The 12,607-nt window shown below is 39.3% G+C and overlaps 1 protein-coding gene across 5 annotated transcripts in view; it reads left to right on the top strand.

Moving 5' to 3' along the window:
- znf385c (zinc finger protein 385C) overlaps positions 1 to 12,607 on the top strand; it is a 151,679-nt gene that overhangs the window by 121,518 nt on the left and 17,554 nt on the right. For all 5 annotated transcript variants that reach the window (XM_082529675.1, XM_082529673.1, XM_082529674.1 and 2 more), the window contains 2 exons: positions 1,075 to 1,217; positions 7,027 to 7,137. In XM_082529675.1, the coding sequence (XP_082385801.1) occupies positions 1,075 to 1,217; positions 7,027 to 7,137 (254 nt within the window). The remainder of the gene's footprint in view (positions 1 to 1,074; positions 1,218 to 7,026; positions 7,138 to 12,607) is intronic.

The raw sequence follows: 12,607 nt of genomic DNA, 5'->3' as shown, positions 1-12,607 counted from the left end.
CAAAGCTGATGCTAAAAGAATCATGTACTGGATGTGTAGGATATTGGACAATGTATATAGTTATGTAATTACATAGTTAGATATGGACCAAAGATCTTAATAATTTCCATTACTTTTAATGTTTTATTGTCAAAGGTTAGTGAGGGTGGTGTATGCCTATGCAGCTATCCTGGGAAAATCCTAGAAACCCTTTTAATGGTTGTCAAACCACATCTTCACTGATACATACTGAGGTGTGAAAACACGCCATTAATAGTACACGGGATGTCTTCAAATGTCGTCTTTATTGGGGAAAGAGTTAAAGGATTCTTTTTTATTGTCAAGCTTTTGTATTTCTGTGGTGCTGATGTTTTTCTACAGTTGGTGATTGTTTTTTTTTTTTCTGTGTGCGACTACCTCAGTATAAATGTGTATGGCACAACAGCTCACATGATAGGCATACTTTCAGGTGGCCGCCGTGACCCGCAGCTGACATCGAATGATTGATCCTGTTGCTGGGATAAGTGCCTGCACACTGCTGAGCACACCGGTCTACTGAAATGCAGCCAGGCGGAAAATTAGAAATCTCTTCATCCCTGATCCATTTGAAATCTGATAACTCCTATCTTCCCCTCTTGCAGGCACCTTTTCTTAGCCAATAAATCAGTAATTAAATAATGTGTTTATGTGTATGTGTGTGCATGTACATAAGGGGCAGGTGAGTGTCCTTGGGGGGGATGAGTATGGATAGTTGAGGTGATTGGGGTATTTAACACTGCCCATCCACCCTCAAACACACAGGTACGTCTTTAAACACATTGTTTTGTCCCAAGTACAAGCGCCTGCCTAGTCACAAATGGAAGTGTACACATACAAACAAGTTTCACAGTGAGTGCTTGGTGACAGCTGGAGGTGTAATGGTGCCTCTGGTATCAAATAAATCAAAGTCAGGCCTCCCCTGAGCACTGCGTTTGTCCCCTTCGTAGCCAGCAGTGTAGTTGCTCTCCTACAGTTGCACTGAGACAGAAATATCTCTCATGTGAACATTTCATAATGCTTCTTAACTTCTAACATCAGTCTTGTTGTGTTGTCCAGGTACATCGGCCCAGGGCAGCCCGCTTCTGGCTTCCCTCCCCGTCCCAGGACGACCTCTGCAGCCTCAGCTCGACCTCAAACACCTCCTGCCCTTCAGACTCAATGGATCCTCCCCACTTAGCCTGTTCCCTAACTTTAATACGGTGAGTCTAGTGGGTCTAGTGGGTACTAGTCATAATAAACCTTACTTTTAGAAAAAAAATGGACTGAAAAATAAGATGTTGAAGTCATTTGAGAACAATGTTCAATGTCAGCAATACTCTGTAAAAAAAACAGTTTAACATTTTGTCTCATCTTTCAAAGCATACTTTGAAAGTTACACAGAATTTGAGGCAAGGCCAATTTTTTTTTTTAAATCTAATCAGCTACAAAAAAAAAATCACACGCTGAAGGGTATTGATTAGAAGACAACACACAGAAGACATATTAGCCTGATTTCGTTCTCTGTGGCAGCATGAGGCATATTTTTATGGTATAAGGGTCGGGGTACTTGTACACATACTTCATCATTTTTGTGTCAATATGCCCCTCATGCCAACTCTGTTTATATCAGGGGGTGTTACAAAGAAATACAGGCCTATAAAGCTGTGTCATTATTGCTACCTATTCTGTTTGTCACTATATCAATACTTTTCCTGCTACACCACAGCCTCCAGTGCTGTGCCCAGGCTTTATCCTAGCTTTAGGTTACAGTTTTTAATGAAGCAAGGTTTGACCTCTGAATGTTGCTTTGGTGAATTGTGTCACTATATTTGATTTATTTTGGTTTAAAATGTAAAATTGAGTAGACATGCAGGCATTGTTTAAAATAATGCAAGTGTGTATTTGTAAATACATTTGATTGACATTTTATTTACATTTGAGACACAGAAACACAGTTTTTTCCCCATTTCTTTATTGAAAAGGTCAAATATAACATAGTTTGAAAGGCTTAAAATAGTATTTTTCCACCAAAAAGATGATTCACAAAGAAAAGCATTGCAAGCTTAAACAATCTGTGGAAACTGGACAAGTGGGAGATAAAAACAAGATGTGGAAGACCTGAAAAATTATCTGCTGCAAATGAAAATGATGGCCTTAAGAAATAGGTAACATTAGGTAATGTCTAGGGAAGTTCAGGATTGCAGTTTATGTGTAAAAATAGCCTCTGTTTCAAACATCACCCACAAACCATTCAGTTTTCAAGCACATTGACTCTGATGGCTCAGTCTCTGGAATTAAAAGCTTATATCTTTGATCCTTTACTTTCCAGCACTGTGGTCATTGTCATTTCAAGTGTGTATGTGTGCAAGCATTTTTTGATTTCTTTGATCCTGTGTGCCACAGTGTGCAAGTGTTTTCAGTCCTTTCATTGCAATATGAAACTATTTCCAGTTCTGTGGTCTGTAAATGGAGTATAAGCTAGAGATTTAGCTCCTGCATACACTTTTACACCTTTTGAAACTGTACATATAAAAAGTAGGATGAGAAAGAGGGAGATTCAGTCATCTGTCTGTCTAGCTGGTTCTTTACAATGGAGGACATGTGTGAGGGGGTGGATGAGACATAAATGTTTGCTCTATGATGTGTATTTGTGTATGTAGGGGGCTGCCAGCCTGTGTGAAAAGTGCAGCTTTTTTTTTTTCATTTGTTCAACCGCCTACTGCTTTGGGTCATGAAGTCGGCTATACTGCCCTGTGGAGGATTGAGCAAAAGCAGCGTGGTAAACATTCACTCCTCTAAAACCTCATGTATTTATATTAGTGGTGGAGGCAGTGGGGTAGGTGTCTGTCAGTGTTTTGTCTGTGTTTCTCTTGTGTTTCAATGGGAAAATTGCTGTTTTTATTCTCCAACCAATGTCTGTGCCTCACCATTCTAATTTGGGGTTTTAGTTTTGCACATTATGCTTCCCTATTAGAGAAATAAAAGCATCCATATAAGTAAAAGCTATTGGAGACGGAAAAGGCAGTAGATTACCAATGAATGCGGCAAGGTAGTACAAAGGAAATCGTTTTTACCGAGTCGCAATGCTGTTCAGTCTGCCATTGTTAAATAGAATACAACTCGCAGTAGGACTTGGAATCTACCACAACCACAATGCAGAAATTATGATAACCACGGAAATAACATCAAATCAGTGTCACTTCAGTCACGGGAGGAGATGATTAGCCCCCATAATACACAGTCTGACAGTGCAGCTGTGGCATTAATCACAAAGTCCATTCAACAAGAAGCCCCAGGTTCTCTTAGCCTTGATAAGGCACACGTTGTCCCAGACGTGTGCAGGAGGGAAGATGAATGCACCTGTCTCCAAAACCAAATATCCTCCGGTTCCCCTGGTGTCCCTTCTTACATCCTCCCACTGCTCCACCCTCACTCCTCATCCCTTTGTGTGTCTCGTTCTCTCTCTCTGTCTCTATCTATCTACCCTGAAAGCCCATCACGGACTCAGCCACCCGGTGCAGGATAAGTTCTGTCTGCACTAGGATGGCAGGGAGAACCGAGGGCTTGGACAAAAGACGCATTTATAGCAGTCGGTTCAGGATGGCTGCAGACAGACAATGGACACATTCTTCAGTTCCTAAAACAAACGGCTGTGCGCAGCCTGCTTTTCTAAGGTGGACAGAGGGCAGCAGGAAGAGCTAGGTTTACCTTGGTCAGGCTACAGTTGGTAAAAGGAAACAGCCATTTGCTTCCAAAGATATCTCTGTGTCATGTAGAGGAAACCAAAATAAAGCAACAATGGTAAAGAGCCCTGAGGGAGAGATGTACCTGCAGCACGAAGGTTTCATTGTCAGATGTGTTTATATTCCTTTTCACACCTGGCCATGAGGAAGCCGTAGTAAATAGACTCTATCCTTGCAGAAGAGGCAGCTACCTTGGACATGGCACAGTTTTTTGGTTTTTTTGCAGTGTGGAAGAGTCTGATGTTTTTTAACCTTATGTGCCAGAAACAAAGCAAAGCAGTATGCCATGAGCACGCCAACACTCTTTGATCTCTGGGCAGGTGAGGCTGTCAGCACAGCCACCAGTGTAGTTTCAGTAAGCGTAGCGGTATCATTCAGTGTGTGAAGAGTGATCTCCCCGTCCCTCCGGAGACCCTTCTCTCAAACGAGCTGAGGAATAGAGTGGGTCAGACCCTGTACAAGCCTGGGGCAAGATCCAAGGTGATTGTTATATGTGATACCACGCTGAAAGGTTCCCCAGTGAAATCAGCTGTCACTGTGGAATGCAGATCTTATAATGAAGCCTCAGGTTTCACCCTGCTGTTTATAGTATGGTGTTCTGGGACTCTCTGCTGTCTCTTCATAGGCAGTTAAAACAGTTTTAGTCTGTCTAAAACCTTCTGCAGTAAACACTTCATTGTGGGCTGCAATGACTCATAAAGTTTAAGCAGTGAAGTTTTGGAGATTACAATGAAAATACATTCATAAAGAAGAAACTCTTTTCCCTGTAGATTCTTATGGTGTAGGTGTTGATTTATCTAACAGTTTAAGCACCACACTTCCCCCATTAATATCACCGCTGCAATACAACACACAAAAGTGTAACTCACTAAAGGATAAGGATCATCTCGGTTCTGCATCATCTTTTCATTCAAATTGAAAAGGTGATTGTTTGTGTGAGGTGGTGTTTCATACCTGAAACCCATCAAGATCGTCATCCAAACACAGAAGCAGTTACTTAATTTAGTCAAAGTCGATGTGACAGCAGCAAAACATCTCTTGTCTTTTGTGCTTAAGTAAAGAAAAAAATTACATCCAGCAAGTTTGAAAAATAATAGATCTGAGCTTTCTATGAGGGGAAAACTGTGTTTTCATCTTTACTTTAGAATTCTCAAAAACTCAGGTGTACAAAAATTGGGAGATTAAAAAAAACAATACCAATAGCAAATTGCAATCAGTGAATACAATCAGTTGATTTACAACAAGCAGAAATGCAGCATGTGGTACTAGAAAGTGGTGTTTACCCTGGAAGTTGCATTTCTTAGGTAGAAAAATAACGAAATCTTGGAGGAGTAACATATTATCTATCGAGAAATAACTTGAGTTCATTCAAGGCCATCTAAACTCTTTTAGGGATTGTGCCATTTTTTGTTCTTTAGTATTACTATTTTATTAACTCCTTCGCTGAATATTGCACAGTATGTCACTACTGTTGTAGTAATTCCACCAAACCACAGTTGCACTTTAACAAAGTGAGATGGAAAACCCTTTGATCTTAGTTATCTTTGATTTATTTAATTTTTCTTCCTTTTTTATTGAACAGCAGCTAAGCATATTTTTGGGAAGCATAAGAAAAAGCGTATTTACTTTTATACTTACAATAGTCTAATTTCTCTCCTTCAGTTTGGCAGTTCACCAGCAGCTTGACTACAGTAATTAGCTTGCATGCATAATAAGGTGGCGCCCTGTCACCTTATCTCTTCAAAATGAAGTTTGCCCTCGTCTAGTGCATCAGAAGGAGTTTAGCAGTACGACTCTTAATGAGCATCTTTAATCAAAATAAAGCCTCTGGTAATGTTCCGTGTATGTAGGCCAAAGAGCTACTGATGATCAGAAAATCTGTATCACGTGCTGACAGGAACCGAGTTATTCTCTTTACATTAAAGGGTAAGGCAGCCTCATGCTGACATTACAGAGTAACCTTTTAATTTGTTTCAGTTTCATTTCATAAGCTCAGCTGTCACTGAAATATACTCTCTGTTTCTTTTTACATTTAATATATTTTTATTAATAGTGGTATGCTTTGACTTTCATGTGAGGAGTATTCTCCATGCCCTCTGGTTGCACACAGCAAGAGCTCAGACTGTGGTGATCCCACAGCAGAAATGGGTTGCCTTTTGATTCTAACATTACCTTATCATCAGTAACATTTAATGCTTTCCAGTTTTTTTATTATTATTATTTCCATCTTGTGTATTCAAAAATAGCTTTTCCTTGTTTTCCTTATTTTCTGCCATCCGTATATCCTGTTAGTCTGTTCTTATAATAAAGCTCATAAGAACCATGGCCAAAGCTCCAAATAATGAGGTCAGAGTATGTAAACATAATTCTTGAGTCAAACGCCCGGACTTCAGACTGTCTATTGATATTTTTTTCTATTCCTATTCCCATACAGAGCTGGGAATATTTTTTTCTATCCCTTGCTCTGTATGATCTATCGCAGGCATACAGCTGTGGCTGTGAGGACTTCCCATTTACCTGCTGTTTATTTGTTTACCAGGGGGAAGCCAATCAAAGCTGGCATAAAAGGCAGAGTGACTAGTGGATGAATTTAGGGGTTGGACCAAGGCCTAATAAGGATTACATTGATCTATGAATCATGCAGGGCTGCTCTAGAGGAGCCTGAGAGTAAAGATAGTTTGGAGTTGGAAAAGAGAATATCCACACTGATGCACAACTCGCCACCTTTAAAGGAAAGTGAATTTGTTGTATTGCACTATACACTAAAGATTTCTGCATCTATGAATTCATAAAAAACATGCAACTTGGGAGAATTCAAGTTTGATCAGAACATAATGTCAGGATCTCGGGTTCAAACTCAAAACCGCAACAGATCATGGGACGATTTTACTAGTACACTTAAGTCATAAAGCAAAAAATCTAACTTGGTCATATCAAAAAAAAAAAACGGAAACAAAAATGAAGACTTATCATTTGGATCATATATCTCAACAATTTCCCAAAAGGCTAACTGGTAAGATGCTCTTGTGTCTTGCACTCTGTGACCAGAACATGCACCCTCGTGTATAATCTGCGGTAGCTGCTGAAACTGCTTAGACATCAAGTCATGTCATGCTGTTTTCTGATTTACCAGACTGAAACAAATGCTTACACTGAAGATTGAATGTTGGCTTTATGGGAACTAACCTCACCTCACCTCTGAAACAAAGTAGCTTCTATCATTTGGGAAAATAAAATTATATAGAACTAATATAGCTTATACTTGTCATGTGTTTCTGTTTCTCAGATGGACCCTGTCCAGAAGGCTGTGATCAACCACACTTTCGGTGTTCCACAGCCACTCAAGAAGAAACAGATTATCTCCTGCAACATTTGCCACCTGCGCTTTAACTCGACGGTAAGACACGCTGCATTGGCTTTATGTTTCGGTGTTTATGAGGAAGAAAGAGATAATGTTGGACTACAAGGCAGGGAAACAGACAGTACGCCAGACTGTGTAATTTAAAACATAAAAGCACACTATGCTAGAAAGTGAGTCTGGCCTCAGAGAAGATTGTTTTGGGCTTCTGCTATCTTCTTGAATTTATGTCACGATCAGCGTTTTGGTTTTAGTTTGTTATGTTTAAGTCCTTTAGGTTTTCTAAGTTCATTCTATCATGCCTAGGTTGTCATTATAGTTCTTTGTTTGTTAGTTTCCCTTTGTGTTTTCTACCCCTGTATTAAGTCTCCCCTGTCCTATGTGTTTCATGTCTGCATATCATTTGTTGTTCATGTTGTCATGTCTGTCTCATTGTATTTGCTGTTTTAATTTGAAGAGGTCATGTGTTCCTGTGTTCATTGAAGAGTAGAAGTTTTACTCTTCTACTGCATGTCATTATGTTCATTTGTGTCAGCTGTTTTTCCCCATGTGTTTCCACTTCCCCTGATCACCTCCTGTGTGCTTTTAGTCTGTGTGTGTTCATTCCTGCCTTGTCCGAGCGTCTGCTATCCTACCTTGTCTCCATGTCCATGTTCCAGGGTTTTGTTTTGTTTTGTTATGTTATGTTTAGCTCAGCCAGTTTAGGTTATAATTCAGTTTTGTCTTTGCTTTAGTTTTTCTTTGCTAAAATCAGCCTTCAATAAACGGCTCGTTTCCAGTTAATATTAAGTCTTGTTATTTTGCGTGTACGCACTTGGGTCCAACCTCTCCACTCCCTATAGTCTGCCTCTGCCAGACTGTGACAATTTAGTTCTTATTATCTTTCTGCAATTACCTCAGATCACTGCATTTTTGCATGCTGTGTGTGTTTGTGTGTCATCTGTGTGTGTGTATAAGGAAATGCGAAAAAGGTCTGAGTGTTTCCCTTTCTCCAAATGATTGTATATTTAAATGAAAAATTGGTCATTTGATTTTTATTTCTATGTAAAAGTATGTTCGGTTTTTCTTTCTTGTGAGTTGTTTTGGTATGAGGGATTAGACAGCAGGGAAAGCTGCCGTTTATCAGCAAAGAGCAGAAACAATCAGCCGCCACAGCAGGAAGCAGCATTCTCGGTTCCCTACTCCATTTTTGCCACCCTCGCTAAAGCACATGGATATACACATACATGCACACACAAACGTGCAGACTAGATTGCATGCACACAAACACAGAAAAACATCCCATGACATTTTATGCATATTTACATAAGCAAGAAAATGTCCAGAAAGCCAGAAGACTTCTTCGGTCTAGGCACAGCTAAGCGCACACACTCGCTGTCACACACTTTTATTTGGACTCCATCTTCAAAGAAGGTCTGAGGCACAGGAGACAGGGAGCTGAGGGGGGAGCAGAGATGCAGTCGTGCTCTTCACACACTAGAGCAAATCCCATTCCCTGCCTCCGCACACTGACTTAAAGAGGAGTGTCAGGTCTGACTGTAGCTTTATCAGTCTCTCAGAGAGCATGAATACTTTTCTAACACTTCCATGCACCCTCCTTAGAGTTTGCTCAGATATTATACCAACTTATCCTTATGCATAATGCTCAAAGGGGAAATAAGTAAGCTCACTTTGCTGCTCAGTAGAGCACAAATAGACCTTAAAGAGCAACTTAACACCAGCTGACAATCTTGTTTTTAGCAATTCCTCAGTGGTTCGACCTTTCACCCACCTGAAGTGATGCAGAGGTGTACTCTGGGGTGTATCTTTGATGGATGTTTCCAGGTTTCTAGTATTTGTGCTAAGCTTATAGGCTAACCAGCTACTTGTCCTAGCCATACAGACAGATATAAATTATGGGAAAAAATCTGATGATGAGGCGATGTTGTGCAACCGGATGGGGGAATGTCACTGGCATGGTTATCCCTGTTGGGCCAGTGTAACAGCCCTTGGTAACATTTTATGTGGCCCAAAACTACAAGCACGATTGTATGTTTCATTCCACAACAGTAGTAGTAGTGCAGAACAAGAAAGCATTTCTCTTCAATTTAAACTCTTCTGTTATGTATTTTATAACACTGAAACGTAGAGCTGGTGTCAAAGAATGTAAAAACCACCACAGAAATTTTTGATGATCTATAAACCACCTGAAAAAGGACCGTACCAACATGAACCAAAATAATTTCAAGAGATTAATAACCAGTGGGGGACTGGCTGTTGGGAGCGCTGACAGTCAGTCTGTTGGCCTGAGAGTTGGTTTGGCCTTGAACTTGAGCAGCAATTTTACAAAAACAATCATTTGGTACAAGATGCACATTAGATGCAGTTCTGTCACTCTCACCTATACACTGTATGATCTTGCCACAGGATCCATGGCACGCAGGTGTGCACCTTTGTTTCGACAGGCAAGCCTGTCTATGTTAGACAAGTCACCTAGTGTATTGTTAAAGGAAAGGCTGGATAGACATGGCGAGACTACAAAAACAGATAAATACATGTACAGGGACCAGATTATTCAGAAATTCTAGCATAAACAAAACTTTCAGAATTCAGCCAAAGATAGGCTACTTAGTCACAATTTTTAAAATTTGTAATAATTATAATTTTCATATACAAATATAGTGGAGAAATGTCAGACTTCTGAAATATGTGTTAGTAGAACATATACTAGACTAAAATATCTATATATGTTCTTTTTCTGTATAGTTTGTACAGAACAGTACAGAATACAAACACAGAATACAAACACTCGCACCATATTTCTTTTTAAAGACATGCCTCAAAGGGTAAATCATCACTTTTCCTGGTGACCCCATTTTGCATAAAAATATTTCTATTTTCATGGCTCTGGTCACCTTGAGGATAAGAAGAGGTTCCATCCGTAAGGCATGAGGGGTCACTAAGTGTTATGTGAGCTTATAAGTTGTTGTCACCAGATATAAATCCAATTGACACACAGAAAACCAGCAACTTCTTATGACATGTTTTTGTCACCAGTCTCTATTGAAATGAGAGTAGAATAAGTCTCAGTTGGCAAGAAGTCAAAAAAGTTCATTTCCCAAAACTGATTTAGCTATTATAGTTTTTTTCAGTGTATTTGGACCATTAATTGCTTCTACTGAATTTTTAACATTATTTGTTTTAAGTACTACACTAAGTATATTGGTGAACTAATATACTTGATCACACAGCGAAAAGCTTTTTTAAAAAACACAGGGGTGGTAGATGTTGTTCATTTACTAAAAATGTGTCGTTTTAGCCCATTGCTAGGTGGTTGCTAGGCAACGTGATAATGTCACAATATATAATGTATAGTTCAACTTTTATGGACATAGAGAAGGTCTTATTATTGTGAAATAAAAATGATAGAATGGATTTCTAAGGTATTATAGGTGCATAAATGCACAAACAGGTCACTTTAGCCTGTTGCTAGGAGGCTGCCAAGCCAAGTCATAACATCCGTTATAGCTAAGAACCTCCAGGGGTGTAAGATGTTTGTGTGGTTACTTTCGATGCTTAATTCCTAATGGTTTAGGGGGAGTTCATGGACAAAGAAACAAACAATTCTGGTCTAGATTGAGGAGGAGAAGGTCATAGAGAATAAAGAGTTTACAGTAAAGTTTGGTTTATATTACTTGTGTAATGTTATTGGAAGGTGAGGGTACTGAAAGTGTGGAGAATAATTGCTAAAGATGTTTTATATTCTTCCTTGTGTTTGCCATATAACATGTTGTCATTTTACAATAAGATTTGGCTGCCTCCAATGTTCCCTCTAATTTTTCATGTGTCTGAGCGAACACACAAACTCCCTGAGCGGTCCCTTGGACCACTGTGAGCAACAGCAGACGTGTGCACTGTGGTCATGCCAGCATTGAATCCATCCAAGTTACATGGTTTATTAAAATAATCAAATTACAGCATTTACATTTATGTTAGACTACTTTTAATTAACTGCTTTAGCCCACTTACAATGAAAATGTAAAAAAAGATCTTGTTCATGACCTGTGTAGTATGTCAACACTATTGGAAGTAAAAAATAACTTGAACTCCAATTTTGAAAACACAACTTTTTTTTCATTTTTTGCTCTGACTTGTATTATGAGTCTGTGGTCTGGGAGAGAGTCCTGTGACTCTCTGTCTGCAAAATACAGTTTATAATGACCAATGTTGGGCAATTAATTATATAGTTACTTCTTCAAAAAAGTAACTGAGTTATGCAAACAAAGTTTTTTGCAGCTGTTTACCTAAAAATGCAGCCAAGGCGGTTTTTTAAATAAACATTTCAAAATATTTACAGAACAATCAGGTGTTCTGCATCAAATTTGATGCCACACAAATTATTTATGACACTCCAACACATAATTTCTGTCCACTATGAGATAAAGGAGAACATCCCAAGCCTGATACCTGCAGGCCTGACAACAGGAGATGTATCACTCCTGTAACACCTGTAACATTCAGCAGTCGCCTCATTGTTCTGACACACACAACAAAACTATTGACTACACTACACACTAACTACACAAGATTTGCGCTAAACGTCGCAAACCTCTCACATCTCAAAACACCGCAGTCACTCCTAAAACTTCCCTCTTCCTAAACATCTAAATGCCATATCACTTTTTGATTGGTCCACATAGTCCACCAATAGGAAAGGGTGGGAGGGGTTCGCTTACAGGCGGAGAGTGCTTTCAAGCGTTTTCCTTATAAAACACCGTTTTTACAGTTTCTTCCCGCAGTAAATATAAACAACAATAGTATTCAGGAAGAAAACCAAACATTGCATCTATTTTTTATCATAACTATGGTTTTACGTGTCCTATCAACACAATTTACAAACTATAACAGTTTTTAAATCGTGGTATAGTCCACACTCTTTCCGTCAATTGTTCCATCTGTCCTGCTCACATCTCCAATGGTTGTACACGTTGTCATTAACGTGGCTTCACTCCACATCAGCCACGCCGCTTTGCTAGCTAAAACACCGGTGTCGGCACATAAGGACGCTGTCATAGCCTGTCGACGTTGATTAGCTGCATATATATGAATGTGAAGAGCATCATTGGCTGGACTATGGGATAAGGTGGCATCGTTCTAATCCCATACTGGAGCAGCCAGTCACTCACTGACTAACACTGCAAAAGAGAATTGTTAACGTATTTATTTTAATTTCAATTCAGGTTAGATTTTTTTTTTGTGTGCAACACAGATTTTCTGTGCGCAGAGACCGTGCCAGCAGTGCACAATTGTGCACGTGCCGAAGCTTAGAGGGAACATTGGCTGCCTGTATTTATAAATTGACCCTATACTTGTAATTTAAGGAAACAATAAAAGTTAATTCATCAATTTAATGAAATGGGGGAGCTATGCATTTGCTGAATTAAACAAACCAACTGGCAAAACAACTTCACTTGTTTGTCAGTTTCCTTTCCTACAAGAAAGTCATTATTGGATGAGACAATTTCGCAGT

Source organism: Aulonocara stuartgranti (genome assembly GCF_965226115.1).
Source record: "Aulonocara stuartgranti genome assembly, chromosome: 4".
Taxonomy (NCBI): domain Eukaryota; kingdom Metazoa; phylum Chordata; class Actinopteri; order Cichliformes; family Cichlidae; genus Aulonocara; species Aulonocara stuartgranti.
This window is presented reverse-complemented; position numbering and strand designations above follow the sequence as displayed.